Genomic DNA, 18,783 nt, shown 5'->3' with positions numbered 1-18,783 from the left:
TTCTTTTCATGAAATTCTGCACCCTTTACTCATTGCGGCCAAAATTCAGCGTCAGAAGTTTCCAAAGGAACATCTAAACAAGCCTGATGCATTCTGGAAACAAGTCCTGTGGACATGAAGTTAAAATAGACGATATAATTGATTCTGATGCTAAATGGGTTTGCTCTGCGCTGCCGCGCTCCCTGCTGTTCTCCCTCCAGCCTGTAGAGGGAGCGCTAAGGCAATGTCCGTTCGGATTCCCCCCCCCACTCAGCGCCCACCCCTTCTCGCCCCAACCCCGTCACACCCCCTCACGCCGGCCGGCGACGGAAGTGACGTCTGACGCAACCGGGGACGGCGCGGAGGCTGGAGCCGCGACGGGGGTCGGTCCGATGGCAGCAGGTCGGTCCGGGGCGGCGGGAGACGCGGGTCGTTTGAAATGCCTTTGCCCCCTAACACCCGAGAGGAACGGCGCAGCGCCGTGACTTTGCACCTGGGAGTTAGGAGACCGAGTGGTGACCCCGGGGGCCGTCTTCGCCAGACACCGACACCCCGTCACATTTCCCCCGCGCCCTGCTTTGTCCTTTTCCCGATTCCCCACAGTCCTCATCCCGTTCGATCATGCCTGCTGTAAACGTCCACGCCAGATCGTCCCCCGACATTGGGGTCGTGGGTTCCCGTTCCAAATGATTCTCAGTACATTCCCCATCAACTAACTCCCTTTCCATTAACCCATTCTACCCGACTGGTTGATCTGTCAGTAAGTCTTGGACAGCATCAACAGGGGCAGTGTAACTGCAAGCATGTCCGAGAGCAGCACCCCCACAAACCACGGCCACATTTCTTTCTTTTTTTCTGGATATAAATTGAATTTACGTAAGTGAATTGTTTCCTTTAAATAATTTGATACCAACCGATATTAACCTTCCTTTGTAAGAAAACAATTTACATATTTGGGTGTAACAATCACTGAGAATTATTATAAAGATCTATTCCGAGAAAGATTTCTAACCTTAATGAATTATGTGAAAAAGACACTTTCTAATTGGTCGCCTTTCTCTTTATCATTGATTGGTCAAATCAATTCTATTAAAATGAATATTTTACCTAAATTTATATGCCTTTTTCAAGCTGTCCCTGTTTTTATTTCCAATTCTTTTTTTCTGTCAGTCCTGTTTTGGTCACATGAGGTTGCATTATGATGCTGCATGGCCAACCCAGTGGGGTGGGGGTACTGTGGGAGTGGTGGGTAATGGTGTGCGGGTTCTGAACTGCCCCCTCTCCAAGTTGGAGAGGGTAACAACAGGGAAGTGAGGCAGCACAGAAAAAGCCCATTCAGAATCAGGATTAATTTTATTATCACTGACATAGCTCATGAAATTTGTTTCTTTGTGGCAGTGAAATTCATAAAATATTACTATAAGTTACAATAAGAAATACAAAATAAAAATAATGTGCAAAAAGAGAGCAAATTAGTGAGGCAGTGTTCATGGATTCTCAGACTATTCAGAAATCTGACGTACCCTGAAATATTGGCATGGAATGTCTTTTACGTGAGTCTGCTGTCAACAATGTGGTCTGCCCCACTGAGCACAGTTAGTGTAATGGAGACTATGACGCTGGTTTGGAAGAGGACACTGATACTGGTTGACCATCCTTATGTGTATTTGGAGAATTTTACACTGGTGGTGTTTTAGTTATACGTTGTGCCTGCTGTAGGTTGTCCAGCCCTCAGAAGGTTTATTGGATGGCAAGGGTCACTGCTGCCTTGAGTTTTGAGCCCATTTGAGACCTTGACCTGCACACACCCTTTTCAGATGTAGGCTGTCCTGGTGAGTGGAAATTGATAGTGAACGTCCGCCTTCATCTGGAGATGTTGGAAAGGATCCCAGAACGCCACCACGATTCTTTATTGTCTTTATAGAGCAGCACTGTACGGCAAAGATCTTGTGGATGTTGACTGTAAAGTCCACCCTCGCACACTTCGGTCAATGAGCGGACAATGTTTGGGCCTTGCTGCACAAAAGCACGTCATCTGCATACTGCAGCTAGACTATTGAGATTTGTGTGACCTTTATCCTGAAGTGAAGTAAAATGTGGTTTTAACAGTTTCCCACTAGTTGCGAAGAACAGCTCCGTTTCCAGTGGGCAGCTTCTTGGAGGTGTACTGTGGCACTGTGGTGAGAAAGACTGAAAAAGTGTCAAAGCAACGACACATCCATGTGGGGCACCATGAAGCAAGAGTAAGGAGGAGACAAACTTTTGCAGGAAGCCGAATTTGAGGAAAGTCCCTACTGATTCATGAGGTGAAAGGGTTTAGTGAGGTCGAGCAAGGCCATGTGTAGTGTCAGACGCTGCTCCTGTTTTATTTACTGGAGTTGTCATGTGGTGAAGAGCACGTCCATTATGCTTAACTGGGTTCCACACCTTGCTTTGAGGAGCAGCTGGTTGGTCACTGGAAGGAGAGGTTGAGGACAACCCTCATCATTAGCTCCACTAATGTCTATAGTTTTGGCCATGAAACTATCTCCTGTGTGTTATGAAGTTAGGCAGGGTGCAGAGAAGATTTATTGCAGTGAAGCTAGGGTTGGAGAACTGTAGTTACACAGGGAGAGCTACCATGGTATGTTTTACTTAGGAACAGAGGAAATCATGGCTGATTTTCATTGACGTCTTTTATGGGAAGCCTAGACAAGATAAACCCAAAGGATCTATTAAAAGGCTAGTAACTGTGAACACACATTTGTCAATTGGTTAAGATGTTGGAGGGGAGTTGAGAAAAGATTTATTTCACTCAAGGAATATTTTGGAGTCTCGGTTTTACTACCTGAAAGAATAGTGGAGGCAGAACAATATTTTAGATGACCCTGGAAAAGCACCTTCAGAGTCAGCGACTACAAGGTTATGGGCTAGAAGTTGGGAAGTGGTATTGTTCAAAAGACCGTTCTTGGCTGACCATGGACCAAGTGGCTGCTTTCTGTCCATACTGGGCTTTGGGGAGAATCCATTCAGTCGGTGGAAGAAGGTTGATTGTGAAGAATCTTCAATGTTCGATAAACTCTATAGAGACAAACATATGTATTAAATACCAGTAATCAGGCTTTCAAGCTCAAGCTCCAGGGTCTGCCATGAAAATATTTTGATAAATTTCCTTTGTTCTTTCAGCAACAAGAGGCATCCGCAAAGGAGACACTGTACACTTATTCAAGGATATAATAAATTACTCTATTATAGAGTAACTTGAAAAAACACAAAAAGAAAGAAAAATTATTAATAAGCTAGTAAAAGAAACAAAATAATACTTACCAATCAATCACTAAGCAGTGCACTGCTGGAGGGAACTGCAAGTGTCGACATTTTCCCCCCATCCACCTTCCCCTCCCTCTCCCCTCCCCCCTCCTCCCGCCCTCTTCCCCTCCCCTCTCACCTTGTGTTTCTTCCTCCCCTTCCACCCCTCCTCCTAACTCTGACTCCTCATCTTTATTTCTTTAGTCCTGATGAAGGGTCTCGGCCCGAAATGTCGACTGTGCTCTTTTCCACAGATGCCGCCTGACCTGCTAAGTTCCTCAGGCATTTTGTGTGCGTCGCTCGGATTTCCAGCATCTGCAGACGTTCTCTTGTTCATCGTAGCGGTGTGGTTGGTTATTCCAGAGTGACCATTCTTTATGAGTGAGCCTAAAGCAGATGGATGTGAATTGAGGAGATCTCCAGTGTTGGGGGACAAGCTTTGAGAATCAGAGGCTTCCGATGAACTACAGGCCAGCAGTCTCAAATAACCAAAGCTTGAATAATTACCTAGCTTGATTTCTAATACGATTTTGCAAAACAAACTAGTGGACAGACTGAGTCAGACTGCGGGAGATATTCAGTCAGTGTTTGGGGCAGAGACCCTTCATATGGACTGGAAAATAGCCAGTATGGTGAAGTAAGAGGAGGGGGTGGAGCAGGAGCTGGCAAATGATAGGTGGATGTGGATGAGAAGGGAAAAGTGGAAATAGGGCAGAGGCTGTGAGGTGCTCGGTGAGGGCAACAAAGGGCTGCAGATGAAGGATGCTGATAATGAGGAAGATGGAGCAGGAGTCAAGGGAGGTGGGATGGCCGATGGGAACAGTGGAGGGAGGGAAAAGTGGGAGAGGGTGGGTGACGAGCAGATAGAATGGGAAGAGGAGGGGGAAGATACAAGCTGTTTGGAGGCAGAGGGGTGCTCAGCTGTCAGCTGCTGCTGGGAAGTTATCAGCAGTGAAAGTTGCACCCTGGACTTCCCGAAACTCACTGGTGTTGTCCAGGCTGAGGCTGTAAACTGCTTTGTGGTGGAGGGCCACGTGCTGAGGGTTGTGTTGAAGCTGGTTGCAGTCACAGCAAGGGACTCTGTGGGGATGGGCTTCAGTTGAGGCCTCTTCCACCATTGCACATTGAGGGGCTGCAATCGGCGTTGGAGCATAGAACAGTACAGCACAAGAACAGGCCTTCAGGCCAGTGATGATGTGCTGAATTAACTAAAAAGCTTACTAAATTAATCCCTTCTACCTACACAATTTCCGTATGCCTCCATTCTCTCCACATTTTGTGTGCTATCTAAAAGCTGTCTGAACACCTCTATCGCAATTGCTTCTGCCATTACCGCTGGCAACGGATTCCTAGTGACTGTGTATGAAAAACTGCACCACGCATCTCCCCAAACTCACTGGTCTCACCTGAAAAGTATATCCTCCAGTATCAGATACTTCAGTCCTGGGGAAAAAAATACCAACTGTCTACCTATGCCTCTCATCACCCCATAAACCTCCACCAGGTCTCCCACATGGACTATTTCTCAACAGTTGTGTGTCAGTGATTACTAATGAAAACAGCCCTTTCAGCCCACAGTGGCTTGCCTGTTTAAGTGTCTGCTCATGTTGTAATAATCGGGTGAACCAGACTTGTGATGAAAATGTGGACTTGAACTCACGTGATTGTGACTTAGTTGGAAGTGCCCCTGACCAGTGCCTGACATTAAGTCTCAAGGTGAATGTCTTTCTCTTTCATTTCCAGTTGGACGTTGATGGAGTGGGAGCAGCATGTCAGCATCATGGATAAGATGTATGCTTGGCACACTTGTGGCATTCATTGCCTTTTCCTCTTGGAGTGGAGCTGTACCATCAAACTACCTCCACCTTGATTACTGTGTGATAGGGGCAGGTCCTGGTGGCTTGCAGATTGGTTACTTTCTCCATCAGTCCCAAAGGCGATATCTGATCTTTGAACGTAGTAACATCTCTGGGAGCTTTTTTATACATTATCCTCGCCATCGGAAGCTCATCAGCATCAACAAGCGTTACACTGGCAAACAGAACAGAGAGTTTAACCTCCGCCATGACTGGAACTCACTGCTCAGTCATGATGACAATCTCCTCTTCAAGCACTACTCCAAAGATTTCTTCCCTCATGCTGACACCATGCTCCAATACTTAAATGACTTCACTAAAACGTTGAAACTGAAAGTTCAGTACAACACAGACATAAAGTGGATTGAAGCGGAAAGCGATCCCCAGGCCTGGAATGGGCATTATTTCTTTCTGACAGATCAGAATAACCATCATTACAGGTGCAGGTATGGTAGAGCATTGTAACCTTGGTCGGTTTCATGTTATGCTGAGGATAACGGGTGGTTTTGCTTATCCTTGGTCAAGGGTGCATGTAAAAACTTTGCTATTTCCTACCAGAATGTTTGGGTATTTCTCCAATTAGTCTCAATGGAGATATCAGTCCATTTCTCTTACAACAGTATAATCTACTCAGTGGGGATTTCTGTAGTTTTTATTAAGCGATCTATTATCTTCATGGATTTTTTTGTAGAGAGGTTCTTGTAATGAGATTTAAAGAAAGCAAACTGTTGGAAATAACCCAGCAGTTCTTTTTGTTGTAATTTTCTTAGTGTGCTGCTTACTTTCTGAGTAAATAGACTTTAAAGAAACAAGGAGACCATTTGAGTGAATCTGCAGATGCTGGAAATAAATAAAAACACAACTTCAATTCCACAGACCACTCCCACTCCAATATGTCTGCCCATGGCCTCCTTTACCGTCAAGATGAGGCCACACGCAGGTCGATGGAGCAATACCTTATCTCCCGCCTAGGTAGCCTCCTGCCTGCCGGCATGAACATTCAACTCACAGACCTCAGTTGATACCCCTGCCCCCCCCCACCCCATCCCTATCTATAAATTTAGTCTGGTTCTCTTTTTTCCCCCCTCACTACAATCTCCCCCCAGATCCTACCTTTCTTTCTCTTTTATTTCCCATAATTCTCCACCTTCCCCCTAGCCCATTTCCCTCCAGCCTATCACTTCCCAGCTCTCTATTTCATCCCTCCCCCAACTTCTTATTCCCCCTCGACCATCCCATGTTACTTCACTCCTGATGAAGGGTTTCGGCCCGAAACGTCGTCATTACCTCCTCCCATAGATGCTGTCTGGCCTGCTGAGTTCTGCCAGCATTTTGTGTTTTTAAGGAGACCATTTGGACTGTTTGCCTTGTCAGACTCTAAGAGCAGTTTTACTGAGTTCCTAAACCAAAGTATTCATCCTAAACTCTTGTTCTTTATCTTCAAATACCTGTCCAATTCTCTTCTAAAATTATTTCAAGGAGAGCGTAACAAGTTCCAAAACTTTGATTGGAATTTTGCCCCATTTAATCTTTTGCCAATGATTTCAAATCCTTGACCTCTGGTTACTGACCCATACAGTAGATGAAATATTTTTTTCATTTTTTTTCTTTTTAATAACCAACTTCATCATCTGAAATCTGCTCATCACATTGTTTAACCTTTCTTTGTTCCGGTGAGAATAATCCAAGTATTTTCAATTCATTCTCAAGTCATGCATCTCTGGTAATGTCTTTTTAATTTCTTAGGAACTGAATGTTACAGACAAATTGCCTGCTCTTAATTGCTCTTCAGAAGGCGGTGGTGACACGTTACCTTGAACTGCTGCATCCCACTGAAGGTGCTCCATAGTGAGGTTAGAGAGTGAGTTCAGGATTGATAAGCAAGTGATGAAAGAATGGAAATATTAAAGTCAGGATGGAGCGCAGTTTGGAGAGGAACCTGATTAAGTTGATGTTCCCTTCTACCTCTTGCCTCCATCCTTGGTGCTTGAGACCAGGTTTTGGAAGGTGCTGTTGGAATAAGCTAAACGAGTAAATAATGCATTTAGTAGATGGTGCAGCCACTTTGCTCAAGGTCTTGAGAATAAATGCTTGGAGCATTAGAGTGTCAAATCTGTGGCCTCTGCCTGGATAGTGTTGTGCTTCTTGAGAGTTGTTGGTGGTACAGTCATTCAAACATTTGGATGATATTCCATCGCGCTTCGGACGTACCTGAGGGACAGTGGAAAGGCGTTGGGGTTGCAGAGATGAGAACCTGAGTATGCAGGGATACTCAGGTTCTGCTTGCTCTTGTAGCCATGTCATTTATTTGTTAATGTCATTGAATGTCAGGGGTAGGCAGTTAGTTTTGCTCCCTTTGGAGACAGTAGTTGTCTGGCGCTTCTTTTGTCCAAATGTAACTTGTCACTTATTAGTCAAGTCTGAATATTGGCTTGGGTTTAATGTGTACAAGCATGAACTGTTCATTTGTTGATAAGTAACAAATGGGATGGAACATTGTAGAAACATTAGCAAATATCTCCACTTTTGCACTTATATTGGAAAGAAGGTAATTGATGAAGCACCTGAAGTCTAGGACATTATCCTGAGGAACTTCTGCAGTGATGTCTTGAGGTTAGAATGATTGGTCTCCAAGAACTACAGTCAGCATTGTTTATGTGAGGCATGACTCCACTGGAGTGTTTTCTCCTTGTTGCCAGCTGATTTTCAGTTTTGTTTGGGCTTCTTGCTGCTGTAGAGGTCAAATGTCACCTTGGTGTCACGGGCAGTTACTCTTGCCTCACTCCTGGAATGATGTTTGGGTCAAGACTGTGATGAAGGTTGGAGCTGGTTTGTCCTTTCAAAACCCAAACGGATCACCGTTGAGCAAATTATTAATGAGTAGATGCAGTTTGATATCACAAATGGTGGTACTTTTCATCAACCTGCTGATTGATTATTGTTCTTTATGTGAACAGGACAATTAGACAATTTCTTTCCACGTCTGATGTTTTAACTATGTTGGAACAGATTAACAGTACAGCTGACTTTAGAACTTGTGTCTTTGGCTGTGATGTTATTTGGTCCCAAAGCCTTTCCTCTGTCTCGTTCTCTCAGCTTTTTGTTGACATCACATGTAATAAATTGAATTGACTGAAGACTGGCACTTGTGATGGAAGGATTCTTAAGATGAAGGCAAGTTCAGCACTTCCAGCTGAACACATTGCAAATGCTTCAGCCATTTCCTTAGCAGTTGTACGCTGGACTTGGTCACTGCCGTTCTTGGTGCTTTTATCCTCTCTGGCCGTTTAAATGCCCATGACTATTCACAGCTAAACACAACAGGAGTGTGGAGCTTCCATCTGTTCAGTTGGATTTTGATTGCTTGGCTTTGCTGTGTTTTGTTTTCCTGTTCATCGAAAAAAAGCAGTCCAGTGTTGAGCTTCAGCTGGCTGGCATCTCATTATATGTACTCCTCTGCTACTCCAGGCTTGTGCTCTGTTCTCCTCACTTGTTTGTGTCCTGGATTCATAGTGTGGTAGAATGAGGGAAGCACCAGGCAATGAGATCACGGATCCTATCTCCATATGGAATTGTTATTCTACCACTTCTGTTCTAATAGACCCTCTGTGTTGAACATAGAAACCTACAGGCCCTTTGGTGCAGAAGGTTGTGCTGACAGTGTAACCTACTCTAGAAACTGCTTAGATTTACCCTACCACATAGCCCACTATTATTCTAAGCTCCATGTACCTATCTAGGAGTCTCTTAAAAGACCCTATTGTATCCGCCTCCACCACTGTTGCTGGCAGCCCATTCCATGCACTCACCACTCTCTGTGAAAAACTTACCCCTGACATCTCCTCTGTACCTACTTCCAAGCAGCTTAAAACTATGCCCCCTCGTATTAGCCTTTTCAGCCCTGGGAAAAATCCTCTGGCTATCCTCACGATCAATGCCTCTCATCTGCCTTTACTAAGGCCATCATCTGCCAGAGATGCAGTATCCAGAATTGTCTGGAATATTCCATCAAAGAGTGATAAAATTCTAATAAGATTTCTTTGTCTTTATTTCTGTTCTTCTGTTTATAAACCCAAATAATCCTTATGCTTGATAAACCGATGTATCCATGTGGTTTGTCTCCTCTGGGGATGTAGATGCCAAGGTTTGTCTCCCCACTTCAAAAATCATTCCATTGTCACACATGGACGTTACCGAATGTTTTCTTCCCCAAGGTGAATTACTTCACACTTCTCTTCTGAACATTGGTGAAACTTGAACCCAGTTTCCATCTCAAACCTCATCCTCATTGCTGTCTTGCTCTGTTAGTTTCTGTATCATTTGCGAAGTTTATAATGATAACAATATATACCAGTTAGTTGGTGTCATAGTAACAACCTTTAACGTTAGTAAGAGCTGATAGTGGACTTCAGTAAGGATAAGACGAGGGAACACAAACCAATCCTTTATAGAGGGATCAGAAATGGAGAAGTGGGCGTAAAAAATCTCTGAGGATCTAACCTGGTCACAACATATCGATGCAGCTATAAAGGAGGCAAGACAGCGGCTGTATTTCATCAGGAGTTTGAGGAGTTTTGGTTTGTCACCTAAAACACTCGAAACCTTCTACATATGTACTGTGGAGAGCATTCTGAATGGCTACATCACCGTCTGGTGTGGGATGGAGCTGTGGGGTACTGCACAGGATCAAAGTAAGTTGCAGAGAGTTGTAAATTTAGTCGGCTCCATCATGGGTACGAGCATCATCAAGGAGCAGTGCTTCAGAAAGATGCCGTCCATCATTAAGGACTCCGACCACCCAGACATGCCCTCTTCTCATTATTACCATCGGGAAGGAGGGACAGGAGCTTGAAGGTACACACTCAGTGATTCAGGAACAGCTTCATCTCTGCCAACCGATTTCTATATAGATATTAAATGCATGAACACTACCTTATTACTGTTTTAAAATTTGTTTCTGTTTTTGCATTACTTCTTCTCAATTTATCATGCATTGCATTGTGCTGCTGCCACAAGGTTAACTATTTTCACAACACGACATGTGCCTGATTCTGCTTCTGAAGAACCACGTCCCAGTTGTTTATAAAGGTTGAAAAGACTAATGAACCTTACAAATGAGATCTGGGAAACTGCATATCGTATTAGTCCGAAAAACATCTATCCAATATCATCCTCTGTTTTCTACAGATTCCTTTCCTGTTATTGCAAAAGCAACAGTTTTCCTTGTAAGTTAAAGAACATAAGTATTAACCAGGACATCAAAGAGGACTTAACTAGTCATCTTATAAAATAGTCAGATTTGATCTTTAATTCACCTGAGAGAGCAGAGAGCGTTGCACGATTGGAGTGAGTCAAGTCTTGTTCGAAAAGCACCACTCCAGTTGTACAGCTGTCGATTAGTATTGTACTGGAGAGTCAGTTTGGTTATCTTCCCATCTTATGGCTTTCTGTTGCAAATAAAAGCTTTACCAGTGATCCACTGCCAGTAAGTTGACAGAAGACTGCACGTTTTAGGGTCCCACTTGTGGTTGCTTTGGTAATAGGGGTGGGTGAGACTTAATTCCATAACAGTGAGGATAGAAGAGAGGAGCTTGGATCTGGAGTTTAGGAAAGGGGGTTTACAAATAAATTGGATGCTAGATTTAAGGACTGGACAGCTAAAGGAATAACAGTTCTTTGCAACATAATGAAAGAAGGAACACTGTTCAGTTTTGAAATGCTTAAGGAGAAACACTTATCAGAAAAACAAGATTTTTATCTGTATTTACAGATGCGACAATATGTTAATAAGACTCTTAAAAATGTAACCAAGGCAAGTACATGCTTGATAGAGCTATTTAGAAAAGCATATAATTCAGATAATGGTAGTAGAGTCATTTCAAGCATGTATAAGGGGTTAAAATCTTAAAACACATTCGACTTCATACATTAAAACAAAATGGGAGAAGGAAGGAGGGATAATTATATCTGAGGAAGAATGGACAACAATATGGAGATATCAAAGGAAGTGTACCAGTTCACAGAAATGGAGGGAGTTTGGATGGAAAAACTTGATAAGATATTTTATTATGATAGTAACCTCCCCGTTTGCTGGAGAAATTGTGGAAATCAAAATGTAAATCATTATCATATTTTTTGGGACTGCCCTGTTATCATAAACTATTGGAGGGGGATACACAATGCCCTACAAGACATCTTTAAATGTGAAATACCCTTGGAGTGTAAGACCATATATTTTGGATATATACCTCAAGAATGGTTGAAAAGAGATAAATATTTAATGAATATACTGTTGGTGGCTGCTAAAAAAACTCTTACTAGGAAATGGTTATCACAGGAGAGCCCAACCTTAAATGCATGGATGGAAATTACAATAGACATTTACAAAATGGAGAAGATAACAGCATCTGTTAATCATAAGTTGGAACAATTTGATTCATACTGGGGAAAATGGTTTAACTACATAATGCCTCATAGGCCTGATTTTATTCTCACAAATCAATGAATCTGTTGTTAAAAAAAAGATCACTCCCTACTTGTACATAGTTCTTTCCTTTTGCTTGTTTTTTCTTTCCACTCTTCTATAAGTGTATACCCCAGATAAATACTTTGTGGAGATTTGTGATATATATGATATATGTGTACAATGTCTGAAATACGTCTTACGGAAATGTTTGATGATGAACTTCAATAAAAAAGTTAATTACAAAAAAGGGTAGGGGATTTAAACTAAGCAAAGTTGCACGAGGGATTCGGAAATCTTAGAGAAGGATCAGTAATCAGCTGAGAAATAATATCTGCTTCGAAGTTGCATGAGGTATTACTCCTTACCCCAACGAGACATCATTTTAAAATCTCTTTGTTTACACAAAGAGACCTCACAACGTTTATGTTGCACTGAACTTCTGCTGCTTGCCGCAGGTCACCGATGTGCTGGTCTTTGGCATTAAAGGGACCATTGACCTGACAGCATCAGGAGCTTTCCTCCAGGCAGACAAGAGCTACGAGACATGTTAAAGTGTTCTGTCAAATTCTGGGAACTGGCGGGTACACTCGCGTGTCTTCTACTGTTACTAATGCCATGCTGTTATCTTTCTTGTTTCCCCTTCTCCCTCCAGCGTCCTGTTGGTAGCAACTGGATTAGGGGTGCCCCATGTGCCCAATTTTCCAGGCTCTGAATACATTGAGGGCTACGAGAGTGTTTCCGTGGACCCGGCTGACTTTGTTGGGCAATCGGTCCTCATCCTAGGTCGGGGCAATTCGGCATTTGAGACGGCCGACAACATTGCTGGAGTAACTAACTTTATCCACGCGTTGAGTCGGTCCCGAATACGGCTCGCCTGGGCTACTCATTATGTTGGAGATCTCCGGTGAGTCAAATAGGACACTTCATTCAGGGCCTTGCTTGGTGGGGAATGATCTGACTTATTCCTCCTGCACACGCTTTCAGAATTTCAAAGCTTTATGTTCTCATCATTACCATGAAGAATAGTTCATTTGATTGCAGCTAGAACTTCAGTAAAATAACAAATTGTATGAATGTTATTATACGTGTAATATTTACACATATAATTACTCTCTGCTTTCCAGTTTTGGCAACTTATGCATTCCCTGCAACGTTGATAAGAAGGCCTTCTGCTGCTTCATTCCCAAGACTTGGGATCTCTTCACTAAATTTCTTTTGTAGTGTATTTACTGTATTAAAACTCAGAACTTTGGCCACTTGTCCTAATATTTCTTGAAGTGGTTCAGTGTTGGGTTGTGTGCATACAATTCTTGTGACGTGCATTGAAATGTTTTACTGTGTTTAAGGTCCCAGGTCATTGAAAACAAGAGCTGAGAGTGGAGGTGGGAGATGCTCTTCGATAGCATAATTTCTGCTGGACGAGCTTTAAGATTGTGAAAGGGGAGAAAGCAAGAATAAGAAACTATTTGTGGAAAGTAAGCTTTATGTTTAGGTCACACACGAAGTGCTGGAGGGACTCAGCAGGTCAAGTGGCAAAATCTGAGGAGGATACACAGTAGATGTTCTGGATAGTAGAACTAGGCCACCTGGCCTGTTGGGTCTGCTCTGCCATTCCATTATGGCTGGTGGGGAGAGTGGGGCACGGCTTCAACTCCACCCACCTTTCTCCTCACCTGGTTTCACCTATCACCTGCTACCTTCCCTACCGAACCCTCTACCCTCTTTCTGGCTTCTGCCCCTTTCCTTTTCAGACTTGAGGTAGGGTCTTGGCACAAAATGTTGATTACTTATCCCCCTTTGTAGACGCTGCCTGACTTGCTGAGTTCTTCCGGTGTTTTGTCTGTGTTGCTCAAGATTTCCCGCATCTGCAGCATCTATTGTGTAAATGACAATTACTAATAAATCACACTGGGAATTCAGGGAGCAGTTCCAATGCAGCATTCACTATGTCAGAGAGTAGTTGATCAGGAAGGTATAGGTGCAAGTATTGAGGTAGCCAAATGGCCTATTATAGTGTTGTGTTTTTAATTTGACCCTTATGCTGTGCGATGCCTCAGTCTTAGGAGGGTATTTTTGTAATTGCATGTCAACTGTATCCTACACCCAAGATGGACAGAGGATGAAAGGCATTTGACTGTCAGCTGTGATAATCCTGGTGAGTTCCTGTTCACCTGACTTGGAATATCTGACAGTGACATGCCATCTTTCATACATCTCACAGGAGGTTACTTTAGCTATCCTGACATAGCCTACGTCCCATCCCAGGCAGGCGTGAAGCCTGCAATTAATGAACTATAATCCTTGGTCAAGAGCATTGAAATGGAATACCCTGAAGTCCTCTCTGTTATAGCTGGTGACTTCATCCAGGCCAATTTCAAGGGTGTGTTACCATAATACTACCAACATATATGTTCTCTCTGTTTCTACATGGACCCTCCAGATGATCCAGTTTTCCTCCCTTGTTCCAAAGATGTATGGTCAGGGCTAGGGTTAGTAAACTGTGGGCACGCTATGTGGTGCTGGAATATGACGATGCTTCAGGCTCCCCCAGCACATCCTTAATGCTTTGATTTGATGCAAATGATGTATTCCACTTATTTATTAATTTGTTAGTTTATTTTCTTTTTTTTTCTCTTTCGATATTATCACGTATTGCATTGTACTGCTGCTGCTAAGTTAACAAATTTCGAGACATATGCCGGTGATAATGAAGCTGATTCTGATTTCACTGTATGATTTCAGGTTTTGATAACATTTGACAAGTAAAGCTAATCTTTCCTCAACCTTAGTGCATTTCAATTTGCCACCCTCCCTGACAGATGCCATCTCCTTGGCCCTGCACTCAGCTCTGGAGACCTGGGACTGAACACTTCCCTTTTTCCCTTTGCAGCGAGATCCTTGACTTCCTCACTGACATTACAATCAGTAAGAACAGGCAACAACACCTCTGCCATGTTATCCTCAATAATCGTGCTTTATAAGACGGTGCCACAAACCTTTACTCCTTATACACGCAATACTGCATGTCAGATTCTGCTCTAATTCCATCCACAAATTTGTAGGTTACACCACCATAGTCCGTCAATTCTCAAATAACAAAGAGTCAGAGTACAGGAAGGAGATACAGAGCTTAGAAACATGGTGTCTCGCCTATTTCACCTGTCACACCTGGTCTCACCTATCACCTGCCAGCTGAACTCCTTCCCTATCCCTCTCACCTTCTTGTTGTGTCTTCTGATCCTTCCTTTCCAGCCCTGATGGTTCAAAACATGGATTGTTTATTGCCTTCTGTAGATGCTGCCTGACTTGCTGAGTTCCTCCAGCATTTTGTACATTAATATATATATGCCATCATTTGTCTGTTTTGTTCAGTCATTAAGTCGAGTCCGACTCTCCGTGACCTCATGGACCATAGGGTCCGTAGGGTTTTCATGGCAAAATATGGAAGTGAATTGCTAGGCTTTTCTTCCTCACAGATACTGCTGTTGCCCAGGTTAGAGCCCGGCTGGGTTTGAACTCAGGATCGTCGGCCTTGTGCTGAATTCAAGTCCACTGTACCATCAGTCCTATCTAGTTATCACTATTCCCTCTCAGCTGCGTGGTGCATGGTTGAGCAGTAACCAAAGTGCTCCCGCGACATAGTCTTTGTTGCTGTGCAGCTGGAATTAACTAATGTCACAGACTTTGATGTTGTGACATTTCAACCACGAAACAAAATAAGATGGCTGTCAAGATATTTTGCCATCACGGTTTTAATGGGAATGGTGAAGTTTTGATCCATTATTGCAAAGAGCAAGTTAATGAATGTAATGATCCTATCAGCAACCACTGCCTGAAGATTTTGATCAATTCATAATATCAAGTAGCATTAATTGTCTTTAATGATGTTTTAGAAGATCTGGCATCTCTTTGTAAATTTCTTCAGAAAGGTGGTGTGAATACAATTAAAGCAAGAGCAAAAAATTAACAAGTTTTAGGCACGGTATCTTGGCAACACCATTTACAGCATTAGCTTGACAAAGTGAGAAAGATCTGAATGCATCTATAAGTTCTGGCACCAGTACTGCACCTGTTATTCGATTCGTTCAATGTGTGTGTAATAACTTGGATAATAGATTTCCTGGCAATGCGTTAAGAGGATGTCAAGCTTTTGACTCTGTTGCTATTGCAAATGCAACTAATTTGGAATTTGGAAAAGAGAATTGTTGTACGACTGACAGAAAGTACTCAGTTACCATTATGAACTGTGCCAAAAGCATTGCTCCAAAAATGTTGCAGCAATGCTGTGACTTCAAATTTGTCGTTTCTGAGAAATCTAATACTGGTTCAATGATTACGTTCACTGATATATTGAACTATGTGCTTAGAAACAAAGAATTTGAAAAACTATCCATTCTGGTTGACATTGTTGGAACATTTCAAGCTTGTTAACGTGGATTCAGTCTTATGATTTCAAATTATTGCACTAGAAGTGGAACATTTGGATGATCTAATGAGGGTTAAGATCATATCTTTCATCTGGATACAAAATTAATTTTATTTGTTGAGTTACAGCACAGAATAGGCCTTTCCAGCCCCTCAAACCGCATCACCCAGCAACCAGTGATTTAACCAGCCTAATCACAGGAAAATTTACAATGACTAATTAACCCACCAACCACAGATTTTGGACTGCGGGAGGAAACCAGAGCACCTGGAGGAAACCCACGTAGTCTGGGGAAAACGTACAAACTCCATAGAGACAGTGATGAACCCAGGTTGCTGGTACTGCAAAACGTTTGTGCTAACCACTACACTATCATCCCTTAATCCGGACAGTGGATTTGTAATAAAGGAACTGTAAACAAAACATGAAAGATTTTCTTTGTTGTTCTGTATTTCATTGTACCCTTCAATTAATAGATAAAATCAGAAGCATGTGATTTTTCAATTTCCATTCTAAATATTCATTGTATTCTTACTACAAAAAAAATGTGAAGCGCTGCACAGTTTCCAGGCTGCATAAAGGTTTCCTGCTCAGAGCAATGATTGGTCTGTGCAGCCGAAAAAAATAGAGGAAATGTTGCTACTTATATACGTAATCAAATAAAGGGTCAAACCAAATAAACACTAGAAGTTTTACAGATCTTGTTAACTCCAGATTAAGTTGCACACGACACTTTGTGACCCTTCCTGCATACTTTTCATTCTCCCCCTCGATTTCCTGTGCTACTGCTCTATATTTCTTTCTAATTCATTAAACGTTCCATCACTTGAACCTAACCCTCCTAGATATTTTAAAGCCTTTTTACAAGCCTGTTTATGTGATTCGCCATTACTATCAAAAGCCCGTCCCAAGAGAACAGCGCTGTCTTTCCTCAATACTGGTATCATCTGCCCCATGAAGCAGAGCTCATTTCTCCTATCCCAGGTTTTAATTTTTTCCCAGCTACTCCTAATCCTTTAATAGAACCACCTTTCTAGTTCTACCTATATTGTTGGTCCCTATGTGGACCAGGACGACTGAAGCTTTTCCTTTTCCCACTTCAAGTTCCTCTCCGATTCAGGAGTGATCTTTCTAACTCTGGTACCAGTACTCTGCTGCCAAGAACAGTGCCTGTTAACTTACCGATGCTATCCATTATAACTACTACATGTGTTTTGTCTTCCTCCTTCCTCCCACTTCAAGAGCCACGTCTGCCTTGGACATGGACTTCTCTGCATTCCTCATCCAAGCAGGGAGCAAGAACCTTGTATATCTTGAATAAAAGAACGGACTAAGATGCCTCCAGGACTACTCTCTGAATCCTTCTGCTTGTCTCTTATGCAGTTAAATCATCATGTCCCTGATCAAACTTGTAATTAATCTAAGGGGTATAACTGCCTCTGGAACACAGTGTGCACATATGATCTAAGGCTACAACCACACTAGACTGGATAATTTTGAAAATGCCGGTTTTGCGTAAAAACGATAGGCGTCCACACAATGCGTTTTTGAAAATATCTCTATCCACATTGAAACGGAGATTTCGGCGAATCTCCTCCTACTGGGCATGCGCAGGACACATCTACCGAAAACAAGCGACATGTTTGGTGTCGAATCTCGCCGTAAAAGTGCGCGTTTGTGTAGTTACAGACTAGAAAAACTTAGAACAACGGACAGCTGTTGGCTTTCACGCAGGAGAACTTATAAGTAAAAAAAAAACAAATACTGGAGCGTACGGCGGCAACCGACAGGGAGATCACGGACCGATTGACCTGGCTGATGACGAACATTGAAAAACTGACTAACTGTTGCATTAATAAAGCACCTTGTTAAATATGTAAAACATGTCTGCATCAGTGTTATCTTGTATTTCCATACAATGTTACATTAGGCTGTTACACATCCTTTGTCAGAGAAGTACTTGCATAAATAGGTAAACCACCTTCATACGAGCAAGGACAGAAAAGCAGAGCAAAGTGAGTATACTTATTTATTCAGTAAGTTATGGGTCAAAGTATTTGGTGAGTACATTTCTAACTCTTCTGGCTTCAGTCTCTTTGCCGTCTGTTCTGAAATTGTTAGGTTGCCTTCAAGAAAACAATGAAATAGCACGCTGCCATCTGACAGCATTTTCAGAAGTCTCCGGTTACCCCGTCCACACGGATCTGCCCGAGCAGCATTTTCAGAAATACCCCCCACCCCCCGGAAAGCGTTTCTGAAAAGCTCTGGTTTCGGGGGACGAAAGCGCCGTTTTAGTGTGGACAGAGGGTAAAAACGAAGAGAAAAAGCTTGGGTTACAGATTTATCTGGCGTAGTGTGGACGTAGCCTAAGAGGTGAAGGCCAGATGACATTGGAATCTCATTTGAGAGCCATCTTTAAAAAAAGTGGAAGCCTCAAACCTCCCGAGGGCTTGTTACCCATCTATCTGACTGAGCTCCAACTCACATTCCTCGGATTCTTGTGCTGGAACAGTATTACCCTGTGATTGCCCGGCAGCTGCCATGGAAAATATGCCTGCTGAATTTATGCCAGTTAGACAGTTTCAGTGGGGAGTAAACAGCTTTGAGTGAGGGAAGTAAGTTTCAAGAAAATCAGACTTTTCTTAATTAATTTAAAAGACTTTCATTGTTGTCTTGCATGCAAAGATGATCTCATTGTTTAAAATGGGAAGGAGAGAATAGAACCTTAGTCAGAAGTGGAGAGGGTGGGGAAGGGATATGTCTGATAA

General features: G+C 42.7%; 1 protein-coding gene across 4 annotated transcripts in view; it reads left to right on the top strand.

The window, feature by feature from the left end:
* The first annotated feature begins 316 nt into the window (after positions 1-316).
* Positions 317-18,783, top strand: part of foxred2 (FAD-dependent oxidoreductase domain containing 2) — a 39,337-nt gene continuing 20,870 nt past the window's right edge. For 2 of the 4 annotated variants that reach the window (XR_009508536.1, XM_059953780.1), the window contains exons 1-2: positions 5,011-5,569; positions 12,242-12,493. Coding sequence is in view for 3 of the 4 variants with exons in the window: in XM_059953780.1 (XP_059809763.1) it covers positions 5,037-5,569; positions 12,242-12,493 (785 nt within the window). In the remaining variant the exon portion in view is untranslated. Of the gene's footprint in view, positions 382-5,010; positions 5,570-12,241; positions 12,494-18,783 lie in introns of those variants that run through there. The other 2 variants (XM_059953781.1, XM_059953782.1) reach the window with 2 other exon arrangements.

The sequence above is a fragment of the Hypanus sabinus genome, chromosome 29 (genome assembly GCF_030144855.1).
Source record: "Hypanus sabinus isolate sHypSab1 chromosome 29, sHypSab1.hap1, whole genome shotgun sequence".
Lineage (NCBI taxonomy): Eukaryota > Metazoa > Chordata > Chondrichthyes > Myliobatiformes > Dasyatidae > Hypanus > Hypanus sabinus.
Note: the sequence above shows the minus strand (reverse complement) of the source record. Positions and strands in the feature narration are given on the sequence as shown.